The following is a 16,657-nucleotide window of genomic DNA, read 5'->3' on the forward strand; positions in this document are numbered from 1 at the left end:
TGTGCATTGGAAATCCCTGAGACGATTGTTGGAAGGTATAGGTTGTGTTTTGTTCGTTTTGTTTTGTTTTTGGTTTCTTTTGTTTTGTTTTGCTCGAGGACTAGCAAAAGCTAAGTGTGGGGGAATTTGATAGAAACATATTTAGGCGACTTACTTAGCTTGTTTTCGTGCATTTATATTGTTAATTCATAGTTGTTTTAGTCGTTTAAGCCATTTTCGTGTGTTTTTAGGTTCATATGGCTAAGGAAGCAAAAAGATGCATTTTGGAGCATTTTGGAGCAAAATTGGACTTGGAATGGATAGCTTATGTTTGGAGCAAAAGGAATGGACGAAATTGAAGGATTCCTAATCCATTGCAGCCACATGCACCCATAATCATTCACACCTTGCAGCCACATGCATTCACATGCATAAATGAGCCACATGCATCTCCCATCACCATATCAGATTTCCATCATATTCACATGCATTCCATCCTTTAAAACATTGCACATGCACTCCCTTTAATTAATTAAGCCACATGCACTCCCATCCATTTCATCATTGCAGCCAACACATGCTTTCACATGCATTTTCAGATTGTCCCCTTGCACATGCAACCACTTATTCAAAGCACATGCATTTCCACCCTTTAATCACATGCATAAATCAGCCACATGCATCTCCCATCACCATTCCAGATTTCCACCACCCTCCTAGCTGTCATGTTCCCCCCATTTCACCTATAAATAACCCTTCATTGCAGCCACAAAGGGGGGGGATCCATTCACCACAGAAATAAGGCCTTTGTGCCAGAAATTCATCCATTCCATAAACACTTTCATTCCATTGTACATACCACCAACACTTCCCCCTTTGTGCCGTGAGTCTCCCTACAAATCCAAACACCATCCTTCCATTTTCACCACTACCCAAACCATTCACACCATCAAACTATCCTTAGACCTTGTGCTACAACGAAGAGGAAGAGAAGAGTGCCTAAACGTTCATACAATTCAAGTTTGAGTTGTTGGAATGTTTAGGTGTTTCTTTGATTTCAATGTTAATTTCAATACTCTTTGTTTTGTACGTATGAGGAATGGAAGAGAAGAGTGCCTAAACGTTCATACAATTCAAGTTTGAGTTGTTGGAATGTTTAGGTGTTTCTTTGATTTCAAAGTTATGAGGAAATTCGAAATATATGTTTATGCTTGCATTTTGATTTGATTACTTCTAATTGCGTTTCATAAGTTGTGATTCAATTTGTTTAACCGTTTGATTGATAACTTATTTATGTATGTTTATTGAGAGTGCACGCTTAATTTTCATGCATGAATATGACGCTAGAATATAAGTGAGTTTCACCTAATAGTTACGAACTTATATTCACAAGTAGTGGAGGTTGCTTATAAACAATCGCGTTAAACGAATTCTTGGCATAAGTTTCATGCGTATTCCATAGTAACGAATGCCTCGTCAACACTTATAATTTTCATAGAGCGTAATGATTCTTGCTTGTATCTCTATTATGCAATCATGTAGGGGACTTGTGGGGAATGTTTTGAATTGTTGTATGCGCTAACCCATCCAATTCAATAACGTTAGGAAGATTTGAAGGTTAATTAGTGCATCACGGTTAACTTGGGGTGTTGAGAATTCATGGTTTATTGAAATGCAATTGGAAATCATTTTATTATGCAAGTGTAACATGTGTGGAGAAGAACCTTCTAGCTAGCATTCATCCATTCATTTTCATCGCATTCATATTTACATTCTGTCTAGTTTATTAAACTTGTTTCGTTATTTCAATTTTCGTCAAATTAAAATCCCCCTTTACTTTATTGTCTAATTTAGTTAGAAAGTGTCTTAGTTTGTGTTTATAAGAGTTTTGAGTCATTTTGTTACACAAATTCGTCCAAATTTGTGTTTGTGCTCAAATCTGCCCAGAAAGTGGTTTTTAGGCAGATTTGAGTGTGTTTGTGTTGTTTTGAGTCTTTTGGTTTGTTTTAGTGTTTTAAAGTTTAGTTTTGCATTCTTTGAGTCTAGTATAGTGTTTTATATTGTTATTTTACGTTTGAATCAAGCCATAATCTTAAATTCGTCCAACATTGGGTTTAAGGTCAGAAACTGCCTAGTTAGTGTTTTTAGGCAGTTTTGAGTCTTTTGAACTTGTTTTGAGTCCTTTGAGTCTTTGTGAACGTTTTTAACTTTGTTTTTATGTTTTTGAGTCAAATCCAAGTGATTAACAATCCCTCCTAATCCCCGGTCCAGAACGATCCCTACTTATACTTATACTACAATTGTCAAAAAGAGGGTTTAATTTGTGTGCGTATAAATCTCGCATCAGGGATGGCTGAAGTACATGAAGGCACTTGTGGAGCACATCAAGATGAAACAAAGATGAGGTGGTTGCTAAGAAGGTAGGGCTACTTTTGGCCTAATATGGAAAAAGATTGTAATACCTATGCTAGAAGGTGTGAAGAATGTTAGAGACATGGAACCCTTCAGCATTTACCATCAGTGCCTTTGAATCTGATAGTGAAACCATGGCCTTTTAGAGGGTGGGCAATAGACTTCATCGGGAAAATATACCCAGCTTCCAGTAAGGGGCACACCTTCATAATTATGGCAATTGATCACTTTACTAAAAGAGCAGAAGCTTTAACTGTAAAGACCATCAATTCAACTGTTGTGAAGAAGTTCATTGAGGCTAAGATCCTACAAAGATATTGGGTGCCCGAGTTAATTGTTACAGACAGAAGGTCATCATTTATATCAAAAAAAGTATAAGAGTTTGCAGACAAGTTCAAGATAAAGATAGTCCAATTTAGCCCTTATTATCCTTAATCCAATGGTCAAGTAGAAGCTAGCAATAAGATTTTGGTGAATATCATTAAGAGAATGGTGGTAGATAGTCCAGAAAGGTGGCATAAGAAGTTGGGAGATACTATTTAGGCTTACAAAACCTCAAAGAAGGCAGGAACTAGGACCACCTCTTATGCATTAACCTTCGGGCAAGATGTTGTACTCTTTATAGAAATCAATGTAAGTTCAGTAAGGCTTCAAAAGGTTACAAGAGATCCTAGCCTAACAAGTTTACATCCCTAGCTAAGGCACCTATCCTAGAATGATAGGTCTGTATAATAGTAAAGATTATCCCGGCTCCCTTAAGGCGATGTTATTGTTGGTTAGTTGAGCTTAGGAATCTTCCACTTCAAGCTTGACTTTCTTTACTTCCTCAATTTTCTGATATAGTTTGCTTGATAGAGTTATCTAATCAACCTTTAGTTATATAGAAAGTTGCTCCTCCAACTTCTGGATCTCAGCAGCAACCACTATAGCCGAGCTCTCTTCTACTAGTTACTGCAAGGAGTTGGAAGTTCTGGAGTGCTTCTCCTTATAACACTTCACTTTATTTGCTTGCCTTTCTGCCCAAAGATGTTGGTCCCTTACACCTTTCAAATTTTCCAAGAAAGAAAGAAAGAACTCATATTGAACCTTTGACATTTGTTGAGCCTTGTACAATTCAGTGAGGACTTTCTCAGCATCTGAAGTGCCTTGAGGCTAAAGGAGGCTGTGAAATCCTTCTGTATCCATTCCTTGAAGACTCTCCACAGATCTTGAAGATGTTGAGGTGCGGATAGGCGCTTTGAAGACTTCATCTTTGTCTTGATTTTCCTAAACTCTGTCATTAGTTCGGGCAAGGAGGCTATGACTAGAATAGATACTAGATGGGGAAACATTACTCTAGCACCTCCAGAGGCAACAACAGCAATGGCAGCTTCAACAGAAATGAAGGGGAAAAACTATGAAGCAGTAGCAACAACTTTTCTAGGCCGAAGGATGGGGATCCCTATGACTCCAAAAACCTTAGGAGGCCGAGGAAGGACCGCCTTGCTCACTACCGGCTAAGGAGACTTGCCCAAATCCTCATCAGAAGCCTGTTAAACCAAGAAAAGACAAGTTAGTGGGTTGGTCTATAACTAAACTAAAAAAAGAACATAAATGAAAGAACTTGTATATCTGAGCTGAGCCTTGAGCTTTGGGAGGGGGTTCTGCTGATGCAGTTAACTTAGGAGAAGTAGGCTAGCTGGCCCGAGAGGAAGCTTGGGAAGCCTTGGGGCTGGTCACCTCAGAGACAATAGGTATCTAGGGGATTGTAAGCTCCCTAAAGGTTGGTGTTGATAGATGGGTGGTCTTGTGTACTGTAGAATACTAGCAAAGACAATACAGGTTGTAAGTTAATGAAGAAACTTAAAAGAAAACTCAGAAAGACTTAAGGGAAAAAAACTTATAGAAGTGCTGTCATCCTCCATGTAGTGAAGCATCTCCCAAGTTGTGGGATTGAACAAAGAAGTGGGGATCACCACCATTATCGGATGAGAAGTGAAAGAAGTAGAAGCTGGTGTTTGCCCGACTTGAGATGTAGAAGTGCCTCCCTTTGCCTAAAAAAATAACATAAGTAAATATTAAGCCTTTGGAATTTAGAAATACAACCTAACCAGTATTGAAGGAAAGAACTATACCTCTGAGGGCTTAGCCCCGATAAGGGGAAATATGCGCAGATTGGGCTGGAGGAGAAGAAGGCTCGCACCACGAGGTTCCCTTTACTTTGGTATCCTGTATTAACAGACAGCAAATAATTAACAAGAGTATGAAGGAGAGAGAACTTCAAAATTAATTTAGTACTCAAGGTTTAAGAGATTATACCTTCAACTCCTCGAGAATATTGGCGAGGACCTCCTTGTCACTTGGTTGCACTTCTGCACCTGATTGCGACTATTTGGAAGTGGGGGCAGGTTTCTTAGTGGTAGAAGGCTCTGATTACAAAAAATAGAAGGGATTAGTTTAAAACTTAGCAAAATCAAAATTAAAAGAAAGGAACCAAGGCTGGATCACTTACTGGAGGATTTATGTTTCTTCCTGCCCGCTTTAGCTAGATGGGCAGATGAGGGTTTGGAGGCCTGGGAAATTTGAGACCTAGTCATTGTCTTTGTAGGAGTAACTCCGGGCTAGGTAATACAAGTTAAGCTTGGGACCTCTCCTCAGCTTAGACTCCAACGACTTCACCACAGAAGCCTTCACTCGACGAGGGGCTTTTGTCTCCAATTTAGGCCTAGCCTCAGCCTCTGATTCACTAAATAGCTTGGAGATGTCCCTAGCATCCCCAGAAGCATGGCTAAACCCTACTCTTTGCCTAGCTGCCTCTGCAGTAGCCTCTTGAAGAACCAAGGCATCATCAATATCCTCTTTTTGCTCAACATCCACTTCCTCAATGTTGCCTTGGGGTGCAAAATCAAGAAAAGAATTAGCTAACCACAGAGTATCAAAGCATCATGTAGAAGAGGACAACAGAAGTAAGGTGACTTACCTATGAGTAGAAGCTGGTTCTTTTGACTTACCTATGAGTAGAAGCTGGTTCTTTTGGTTGATAGTCTCATTCCAATTCTCGAACTTGTCCTTCTTGGGGAGAGATTTGAAGAAGACTTGACCGAAGAGTCTGTCATAGGCTTCTATGATGTCTTTATCGTACTTCTTCGACTTCTTGGCCTCCCACCAAATGGCAAACTGAGGAGTGCACTCGAAATTTAGGGCCACAAGCTTGTGAGTAATCCTACTCATCACCTTAAGACTGCGCTGTGTTGCCCGAAAGGTGACCTTGGATGGAGAACAAAGGCGATATGAGGTCTTACAGTGAAAAGAGTCGAAGAAGAGCATTGAAATTGCCTGCCTGAATCCAGTTATCTAGCACAGAAGTTGGGATGACAGATCTTTAGCCCGCACTTGTACCCTACTTTATCACTTCAAACCTCCCAGGCCAGGTCTCTTTGTTGGATGCAGCTGATAAACTTCTTGCATGAGCTACTGGAATCCTCCTCGAGGAACTCCAGATTAGCAGCCCAAAACTCGAGGAAGTACCACTGGAGCCAGAGCTGCACTATCTAAGTAGCGATGTTAACGTTGGTCTCGAATGGCTCGCACTTGGTCATTTTGTGGAGAAGGTGATAGAGATGTGCTAGGATGAATGGCCTTATGGTAACATCATCAAATAAGTGTAGTGCCTCCACCAAGGGGATCCACTCCAGCTTTACCCCATTCGATTTGTTAGGGAACACATGCTTATTCAACCAATAAAGAAAGAAATACATGTGTTCCTAGGCTCTGTCTGCAGTTGGGGAAGGTGGGCTGAACATCTTCTTGGCAAAAGGAATGAAGCCCACGAAGGATGTCTTGTAGCTTTTAAAGGTGAAGGAATTGTACTCTAGATAAGTGATTAACATTGGAGTCCTCCGAGCTTTTAACGGTTAGGCAAGAAGGCAATGACCAGTTATGTGTGATATCCACACATTTGCTTGAAGGCCTCAAGCTGAAGACTTGAGCCATGTCCAAGATCGTGGGAGTCATGGGACCTATTTTGAATTCGAATGTGTTGGTCCCATTGTTCTAGAAGAGCAAGACAGTTGACAAGAGCTTGTGCTTGATTGGGATAGTGATATTTGACATCATGATCAGCTTATAGATGCCATTCACCATCCATTTTTGCTTCCAAATAGGTTCTAGCTCGTCCACCCATTGAGACCAAGCCTTGTCCTTCATAAGAGGGAAACCTCCCTAAAATTTGACCACTTGGAGGCAAAAATCCCACCCTTGGTCGAATAGGGGTTGGGGGTAAACAAGTGGCAGCATACATGTTGTTTTCCACTACAATTGGGACTCGAGACAATCTAGGCAAGCCCTAGAGAATGTACCCTTTCCTCCTAGAAGAAGATGGACAGGTTCAGGCCAGCCCGATGGCGATGAAAGCTGTTAAGCTAACAACGCAAATTGACCATCCCCTCTCCAGATTCTCATTCAAGGCGTAGTTTGGGGGCCATGATTGATTTCGAGGGAGAAAAATAAGAGTCATTGAAGGCAAATGGCAAGAAAGGGCAGAGAATGCAAGAGGTTCGAGGGTTCTGGAAATTAAGAGATATGAGTTTGCTGTAAGTGATAACCGAGGAAATTTAAATAAAGGTTATTTAACAAGCAGTTAGTTAACATTGGAGATCGTGGGCTTTATGATAATGGAGGCCCAAAGATGCAAAATCAAATAGAAGATTGAGCTTAGGCAAGTCGATAGGCCTGAGAGGAATTAAAAGCTATTTCAGCAAAGGCATAGGCCATATGCCTATGTTTGAAGTGATGGGCAACATAAAGCACCTCACCACCAGCCAAAAAACACTTTTTAAGGGTATGGATGAGCAAGTAAGTGATCACTCACTGCCCTCTGAAAGTTATCAGTTAAAGGTAAAGATGGGACAGTCGAGCCAATCGAGCCAAATTGTTTATAAAAGCAGAGAAAGACACTAGAGACAAGAAAACTCAACCAATCAATCAAAAGACATCCAAACTTTGTTCTCAAAAAAGTTCATACCTAGAAAGCTGCACTTTGTCCAAATTCTACCATTTTTAGTTGTATTTCTCCTTAGAAAGCCATATTTTGTCGAGTTTAAAAGCTCAACTACCTTCTCTTAGTGTTGTAGTACTGATTCATTTAGTAAAACCTATTTACTTTTCATCCCTCTTGATAGGAGCATATTCATGCGACTTAAATGGCTTGTTCTCGTGCATTTACGTTATGTTTCTTTAGTTATTTTAGTCCTTTATGCTTCTTTTGTGTGTTTTCAGGTTCTAAGGGCAAAGTATGCAAAAGGATGCCTTTTGGAGCCTTTTGGAGCAAATTAGAGATTGGAATGGATATCATATGCTTGGAGCTAAGAGGATGGACGAAATTGAAGGATTCCTCCTCCATTGCAGTCACATGCACATTCAATCATTCACACCAAAACCTTGCACATGCTTTCCCATTTCATTATTCATTCACCTTGCAGCCACTCCACATGCATTTCTAGCTTTTCCTTTGCATTCCCCCTTTAATCAACACATGCATCCACTCACCAAGAAATCATTCATTCCACATGCACCCAAAACACCACCAGAAATCATCATTGCCGTGGGTACCTATCCCATTTCAGATTGTCATTCCACTTCATTGCACATGCATCTTCATAATTCAACACATGCATTCATTATTTATTTACTTTGGATCCTTTAATTTAATCACATGCACATTCAAACAAACACAATCATTCCAGCCATACCTTGCATTTTCAGATTGTTCCTCCATCATTGCACCACAATGCAGCCACATGCACTTGTTCCTCTAACATTTCAGCCACTTGCACTCCCATTCTCTCCCAAAACCGTGCACATGCCTTCTCCTTGCATTTCCAGCCATTCCACATGCTATTTCAGCCACATGCACTCATAATCATTCAACCAACATGTGCACATGCAACCTAGCTGTCATGTTCCCCCCATTTCACCTATAAATACTCATTCATTCACACTCATTCATACACAATTCATTTCACAACAGAAATTGGTCCATTGGGGCCGTGCCCTTCACAAGTCCATCCATTCCATTCATAAACACTCATCCATTGCAGAAATGTAGACCATAAAACTCCCTTGTGCCGTGCTCTCCCTTACAATCCAAACACCATCCTTCCATATTCCACCACTCCTCTTCCATTCCTCCACCACTCCCCAAACCATTCACACCATCAAACTATCCCTAGACCTTGTGCTACAACGAAGAGGAAGAGAAGAGTGCCTAAACGTTCATACAATTCAAGTTTGAGTTGTTGGAATGTTTAGGTGTTTCTTTGATTTCAATGTTTAATTTCAATGCTCTTTGTTTTGTACGAATGAGGAATGGAAGATAAGAGGGCCTAAACGTTCATACAATTCAAGTTTGAGTTGTTGGAATGTTTAGGTGTTTCTTTGATTCTCTTTGTTTTGTACCATGAGGAACTAAACCCCCCTTGGTTAGGGGGTGATTCGAATATATGTTTATGCTTGCATTTTGATTTGAATACTTCTAATTGCGTTTCATAAGTTGTGGATTCAATTTGTTTAACCGTTTGATTGATAACTTATTTATGTATGTTTATTGAGAATGCGCGCTTAATTTTCATGCATGAATATGACGCTAGAATATAAGTAAGTTTCACCTAATCGTTATGAACTTATATTCACAAGTAGTGGAGGTTGCTTATAAACAATCGCGTTAAACAAATTCTTGGCATAAGTTTCATGCAATCCATAGTAACGAATGCCTCGTCAACACTTATAATTTTCATAGAGCGTAATGATTCTTGCTTGTATCTCTTCTATGCATTCATGTTGAGGACTTGTGGGGAATGTTTTGAATTGTTGTATGCGCTAACCCATCCAATTCAATAACGTTAGGAAGATTTGAAGGTTAATTAGTGCATCACGGTTAACCCGGGGTGTTGAGTTTCATGGTTTATTGAAATGCAATTGGAAATCATTTTATTATGCAAGTATAACATGTATGGAGATGAACCCCTTAGCCATTCTACCATCCATTCATTCCATTCCATCAAATTCGTTTTACAATCTGTTTAGTTTATTAACTTGTTTTGTTATTTCAATTCTCGTCAATTTAAAACCCCCCTTTACTTTCGTGTTCTTTAGTGTTTAGAATTTGTTTAGTTTATGTTTTAAAGTGTTTTGATTCAATTTTATTTCCCAATTTCGTCCAAATTCACCAAAGTGCTCAAAACTGCCCAGAAAGTGATTTTAAGGCAGTTTTGAGTGTTTCGGGTGATGTTTGAGTCTTTTGGTTTGTTTTAATGTTTTAAGTGTTTAGTTTTACATTCTTTGAGTTAGTTTAGTGTTTTATATTGTGTTTTTACGTTCTTGAGTCAAGTTATTACTTAATTTCGTCCAAATTTGTGTTTGTGCTCAAATCTGCCCAGAAAGTGGTTTTTAGGCAGATTTGAGTGTGTTTGTGTTGTTTTGAGTCTTTTGGTTTGTCTTAGTGTTTTAAAGTTTAGTTTTGCATTCTTTGAGTCTAGTATAGTGTTTCATATTGTTATTTTACGTTTTTGAGTCAAATCCAAGTGGTTAACAATCCCTCCTAATCCCCGGTCTAGAACGATCCCTACTTATACATATACTACAATTTGACGAAAAGAGGGTTTAATTTGTGTGCGTATAAATCTCGCATCACCTCTCAGTATACAAACCTCTATAAACACAAAGAGAAGTGGTTGCAAGAAGTTCAACCTTGCCCAACAAGGTTAAATCTTGCTTGAATCTCTTTTGTTTGTACTTATATGTAGTAGATCTGTCGTTTAATGCATTTTCCTTCATGTATTTAAATTATTTTCAATTATTTTACACTTAAAAGTTTCATTTTGCAAATCAAATATGGATAAGTTAATAAACCTATTTTCATTAAAGCAAACTTTGATCGAGGAAACGGTTGGAAGGGCCCTAAAACCCCTTCATTTTGGACATACAATGTTATAAATTAAAAGTCCTTGTTTACAAGGCAAGAAAAAGACCTTCATGTAGACTTAACCCATCTGCGACAATCCTTTGATAAATAAGAAGTCTAAATAACTTGAGGCACAAGTAACCAACCTAATTTACACAAATTCAACAATTTGTTATACAAAAATAACAGTGGCATGCTTAGATCTTTGTTAGTTTTGATTGTGAGCCTCAAGGCCTACACCAAAGGGCCCCAAGGACACCTTTCGAACTAACTATAAACTCGTCTGGTAGCACACCAAGAAGCAAAATCTTGTCCGACGGGCAAGAAATAGCCATCTTCCTAGGGGGTTATGCAAGGGACTAGATCTAGAAATACAACCCGAACAGGACTACAACTTGCTCTGAAGCTAGAAGCTAAGTATGCCCAAGTTTATAGCGATTGACAACTGGTGGTGAATAAGATAAATGACGAGTTCAAGTCCTGAGACGGAAACATAGTGGCCTACGTGGAAGCAGCAAGGGAGTTGGTAAAGCTTTTCAGAAGGTAAGGCTGAAATCTGCATCTGAGGGGGAGATTAAGTGCTCGTTACTTATTGAGCACTTAGACGAGCCTAGTATCCTACGCCCTAAGAGCTCAGTGGTGGAGTTGAACGAGAAAGACACTTGGATGACCCCAATATTTGACGACATATGTCATGGGTCATTCCCTGAAGACATACGTGAATCTCCATGTGTACGGTTTTGAGTGGCTAGGTACACCATTATTGACAACAAACTCTACAAATGGGGTTTTTCTTTACCCTATCCATGGTACAAGTCTTCTAGGAAATTCATGAAAGAGTTTGGGGCGATCATTCAGCAACCTGCACGCTCAGAGCCAAGGCGGCCAAACTAGACTATTACGGTCGAACATAGCTATATAAAATATCACATGATGACCATGTGGTGAAAATAAATCACTAATATTGACAAATTAGATTTTATGGCCGTTGACCAATTTTATATGTCTCATCCTTAACTAGCTTCAAAACATATAAATTCATCATAAATCAATTTCTATTTGAGTCTCATTTAAAGACTAGATAAATAAATCATTTCTCAAAGCCATTTAATCGAAAATGTAGTTTTTGAAGGAATCCACTTACCGATAATGCGAGTATAATCCATAATAGGTACCTTTGTTTATAATTGTACCTATAAAATAAAACTTAGCTTTACTAAGCATATTCTAACATTTCACAAATTTTTTCTCCTTAATGTGATTAACGGCTTTGAATTAGCCTATGGATTGTGCAAATTGATTTGGGACGTCAAAAAATCTAAAGTAGGTCTTAGGGTCCCCACACGCCGCCACTCACTGGGAAGACGCGCCATCTAGAAAAGAATAGGAAAAGGAAAATGAATACAAAGTAAAATATTCAAGTAGAATATCCACGTAAGATTCCCACTTAACCGTGATCATGTTCGAATATTCAAAAGCCTATTGCTGGTTCCTAACAACACATGTCCCTAAGTTGCATCATCCGAATTGCTGACTCTAGTCGAGTTGCGACCACCGAATGCATACTGTTCTTCATTTCTCCTTGTCTTCCGCCTAAGCCACGTCCATTCAAAGTTAAACTTTAAGTTTGTCACTGCAGAAAAGGTTGTTGATCTTGGAGAAGTAAGTTGATTGAACTAATAGATAGAGCGATCATGGAAACATTCCATGACCATAGTCCGAATACTAAATTATACCAAAAGGCATCCCAATATTCAAATTAGCACTCCTGACACGAAAATGCCGTGGTGCACACCTTTTGATTCTCCAGACATCTCGTAACTTCCACGACATTATTCCTGTAATTCAGCCAAAATTAGGCTTCTTCATCTGACCTTCGGTCATCAGTTGAATAGGCTTCATGACTCACAACAATCTCTGTCCGAGTACGACTTTAGTTTTCCAATGGGAATTAGTTGGGCTAACGCCTCAACTAACTGTCGTAAATAGGGGCGGAGGCAATGTATGCCTAGCATAGGCCTAGGCCTACTCTCACTCTTTAAGCCCCTATTTAGTATTATATATATATATATATATATATATTTTTTTTTTTTTTTAAACTTAGTATTATACATCTTTTAGTTTACACAAAACTTTTAAATTCTATTCACCAATAATTAAAACAAGAGGTCTTTTTTTCTTTTCACCCAACGACACTCATCCTAAAACTAAATCTAAGTCTTATTTTGTATACAAGTCAATAACTCTTAAAATTAAAATCTAAAATATACTTTAGTTTTATCAAAAGATATTCACTTATATTTTCAACCTAAAGAATAATAAACTTTGAGCTTTTCCTCCTTCCCTTGTTGAATTTCATGTATTTTGCCCTCCAAATTTTCAATCGAGAACAATGTTAAGGTTTGTAAATCTCTGTGTTCTCTTTAACTTTTTACTAATAATATGGTCTAAAAACATGATCCCCTAGTATTTTTCATTGACTTGATATTGGAAGGTTAATTTCTTTTAATCCTCTTTAATCTTGATTAACTACTCTCTATATTGACTTGATATTGGAAGATTAATTTTAACATGGAAAAAGCATTTAGCGCCTCAAAAAAATTTAATTAGATCACAACTCCAAGCATGCATTATACCCTTTCGTAAACATTATCTATTTTTGTAACATTAAGTGAGGCCCCTCCTCATGCAAAATCCTAGCTCTGCCACTGGCTGTAAACCGGGAACAACACATACACCTAAATAGAATTTTTCTGTTAAGTCGACCTTAAAATTGTAGCACAAATACTGGCATCATCCGATGCGAATGTATATTCTACTAACCATGCTTTGATACCAAACTGAAACACCTCAAGCCGAAAAGCTTTCTAGCCAAGAGTGAAAATGTGCTGGCCAACACTAAATTGATAATAAAACCCCACCATAAATGTGACGAAAGACTATCAACTTAATGACAAAGCATAAGTAAGGAAATTGTGATGTGAATTATTTCGAACCGAAATTGTGGCGTAAAACAAAGTGTGAGTAAATTATAATCATTTATCAAGTAAAGTAATTTGCACTAACCCCCGTTTTGGAAATGCATACATAGTTGGAAGACTACATAATAGTATTTAGTACCATAATAGTAAATGAAAATCACAACCAATTCATGTACCAAAATTTTCAGTAATCATACATGTATTCAATTAATCGCAATAGCATCTACTAGCATAAATATAGCATGCAGGGTATGCTAGTCTACTAGCTGAGTTCTCTACCGGTATCAATAAGTAATCTAGCCTTTACAAGAAATATAACACCTATAAATAATTTACGACCATAGCTATACAGAATATCACATGATGACAATGTGGTGGAAATAAATCACCAATGTGTCCACTCATTGATAATGCGAGCATAATTCATAATAGGTGCCCTTGTCCATAATTGTAACCTTTATAATTGCACCTATAAAATAACAATTAGATTTACTAAGCGTATTATAACATTTCACGAATTTTATTAACAGCTTTGAATTAGCCTAAACAGACGGTGCTACGCGATTCGGGACATCAAAAAACTTAAAGTAGGTCTGAGTTCCCTACACGCTGCCACAAACCCCCATGGTGGCGTCACACGCCATCACGCGCAAGTGGACGTGCCGCCGTTGCACGCCGTCATGCGAGTACAGCTGCAGTCACCGTGCCGGTGGCCACGAGCCGGTCATCGGATATAGTTTAAGGTTTAATGGAATATATCTGATTTCCATTGAAGATTATGTTATGTCTAACGGACGCCATTGCTTGTCGCCATTAAAGTTACGGCGACACCGTTGACCATCGCCAAAGCTCCAGAAAAGACTTAGAACTCGAACCAGAGTTCTAATCAGCTCGATTCTTCATCCAAATTTTGACAGAATTGTACAACAAGTTTTAGAAATTTACCTAATCCTCGATATGAGTTGATTTGGGACTGATTTGGAACGGGTTTATTGTTTCACCGTTTTCTAGAACCGAATTGTAGAGGTTAAAAACCTCAGATCCATTTTGGATCTTCACCAAAATCATACCAAAAGTTCAGAGTACTTACCAAAACATGAAGATTTCGAGTTGAACCCATCCTGGATTTGATGAAGCTTCACTAGACATCTTAAGATTCCAAGTACGAATTCCCTACCTGGAAAATATTGAAGATGATCTCGAGCTCGATTAGGCTCGGTTCTTTCAAGTTCGCACTTAAACTTGCAGAATGCCTGTGTAGTGAGTTCGTGCCTTACCTAGTAACGATTTTCACATGCAAGGGCAGCACCATGCTCACCAAGCTTCACAGAGTGGGGTTGTGATATTTTGAGAGACAAATTTCTCTTGGATGGTGAAGGTTATGGTGGTTTGGCACTCGGCTAGAGAGAGTGAAGGAAAGAGAGGTTGCATAGTTAGAGAAAGAGAAAGTCTCGTGTAAATAAGGGAGAAGAGGACCGAGGATGAGGATTAAGGTACCGTTTGGTATGCAGATGGGATGGGATGAAATAGGATGGAATGAAACGGAACCTTATGTTTGGTATGCGCATGATGGGATGGGACAATTGTTCCGTTTTATGTTTGGTAAGCGCATGACGGCAAGGAACTAAAAGATTAAACGACTAACTTACCCCTGTTCCGCTTGTTGTTTGGTACAATTGTGAACACGAAAATTCCTAAAACAAGAACACATGTACAAAATATATTTTGTATTGATTTTGGGGTTACAATCTCTTCTATGAATTTAGCCTCTGATTCCATCTTCGTAAAATGTAGATATGTGGATGGGCTGTTGATCCAAAAGGCCGTCGGGGGTTTGGTCTAGGGATGAACAATTATGCAGATTTATTGATGTTGTTGATCCAAAGGGCCGTTGGGGCTTGATCTTAGGATGAACAGTTGATGAACGGATCTTCAAGGGCTTTTGGGCTTGATCTTGAAGAACGGGTTGTTTGTTGATCCAAAGGGCCGTCGGGGCTTGATCTTGGGATGAATAGTTGATGAACGAATCTTCAAGGGCTTTTGGGCTTGGAATTGAAGAGTGGGTGGGTGGATTTGTTCATGATGTTGATCCAAAGGGCCGTTGGGGCTTGATCTTAGGGATGAACAGATGATGAATGATGAACGCTTTCTTCAAGGGCCGTTGGGGCTTGATCTTGAAGGAGGATTTGACGAAGAATGAAGAGGGCTTTCTTGATCCTTTGGGATTTGCTTGAGAGCTCTAAAGTTTCAAAGCTTCAAGGTTTTGGAGTGATGTCAATTGGTGAAAGAAAAATGAATGAAATTGGCTTCTATTTATAGAAATTTTCAAGGCCTAATTTTGAATATAATATTCAGATGAAATAAATCATTTCTGCCAGGTGTTGACACATGTCCTATTTGATGACTTTTTTGATTCATTTCGATTTTTCGTTAAGTCACTTGCTACATGTAAAATTTATGTGACACGTCAGTGTTGAAATTTTATTTATTGGTCAACATTCATTTCACCGAAATTTCGATGTCTACAGATGCCCCCACTTCAAGGCGCGTCACATACATGTGCTTGTCATGTGTAGGAGATACGTTTTGAAGTCCCTTAATGCAGATGTCGATCCAAGGGCCGTCGAGGTTTGATCTTGAAATGGACTAGAAATTTGTTCAAGGGCTTTTGAAGCTTGATCTTGAATTAGGCTGAAAGTTTTCTTCAGGGGCCATTGAGGCTTGTTCTTGAACTTTGTTTGAAATTTCTTCAAGGGCCGTCAAGGCTTGATCTTGAATGAAATTGGACCACAAGGAGCTTCACGTGGTAGATCTTTGCATTTGTTAACTTTCCATAGCTTTGATCTTTGAACGGGGTTGGAGGATTTTATGGTTTCCTCCAATTGTTGACTTTCCACAGGCTCAATCTTGAACTGGGCTAGGGGGTTTCTTCTGCTAGAGTTGCACCATATGTCTGAATTTGCTCTTTTTATCTGGAGCTGAACTTGATTCAAGGGTGGTGTACATTTGAACTTAAACAGGACTTGTGATTTCTTCAAGGGCCGTCGAGGCTCATTCTTGAATGGAATTGGACCACGAGCAGTCTCATGATTCGGACACATGGCAGGCAAGTGCGAGGTGGAGGTGATGGCCTGTTTCTTTGTTCAATCTTTCCAATTCATATTGAAGAGGGTTAGAAGATGAATTGGCACGTGTTTTGTTATGCTTGTCTCCATATGCTTCAATGTATCATTTTCCCTTGCCTCATTTGTTCTCCAGGTAGATGTGGTATCTTCTGCTGCCTTGTCTATTTCCCCAGTAGAGCGATGCTAGGTAAGCAATCAGGGAAGGGTTCCAGGCAGTCGGT

General features: G+C 39.1%; 1 protein-coding gene across 3 annotated transcripts; it reads right to left on the reverse strand.

The window, feature by feature from the left end:
* Positions 1-2,988: 2,988 nt before the first annotated feature.
* LOC148692416 (uncharacterized) lies at positions 2,989-14,817 on the reverse strand. Of its 3 annotated transcripts, XM_088680756.1 has the most exons (6): positions 10,061-12,413; positions 5,382-7,540; positions 4,883-5,261; positions 4,690-4,799; positions 4,506-4,599; positions 2,989-4,424 (listed from the first exon to the last, which is right to left on the reverse strand). In XM_088680756.1, the coding sequence occupies exons 2-3, from the start codon at positions 5,695-5,697 to the stop codon at positions 4,960-4,962; spliced, it is 618 nt and encodes a 205-aa protein (XP_088536882.1). In that variant the 5' UTR covers positions 5,698-7,540; positions 10,061-12,413; the 3' UTR covers positions 2,989-4,424; positions 4,506-4,599; positions 4,690-4,799; positions 4,883-4,959. The 3 variants fall into 3 exon arrangements, 2 of the variants coding, with proteins under 2 accessions (XP_088536882.1, XP_088536883.1); XR_015953823.1 differs by lacking the exons at positions 4,883-5,261; positions 5,382-7,540; positions 10,061-12,413 and adding exons at positions 14,402-14,488; positions 14,589-14,817; XM_088680757.1 differs by lacking the exon at positions 10,061-12,413 and having other exon boundaries at positions 5,382-8,604.
* Between the last annotated feature and the right edge of the window lie 1,840 nt (positions 14,818-16,657).

Source organism: Pyrus communis, chromosome 12 (assembly GCF_041283825.1).
Source record: "Pyrus communis isolate YQ-2024b chromosome 12, ASM4128382v1, whole genome shotgun sequence".
In the NCBI taxonomy this organism is placed as follows: Eukaryota; Viridiplantae; Streptophyta; class Magnoliopsida; order Rosales; family Rosaceae; genus Pyrus; species Pyrus communis.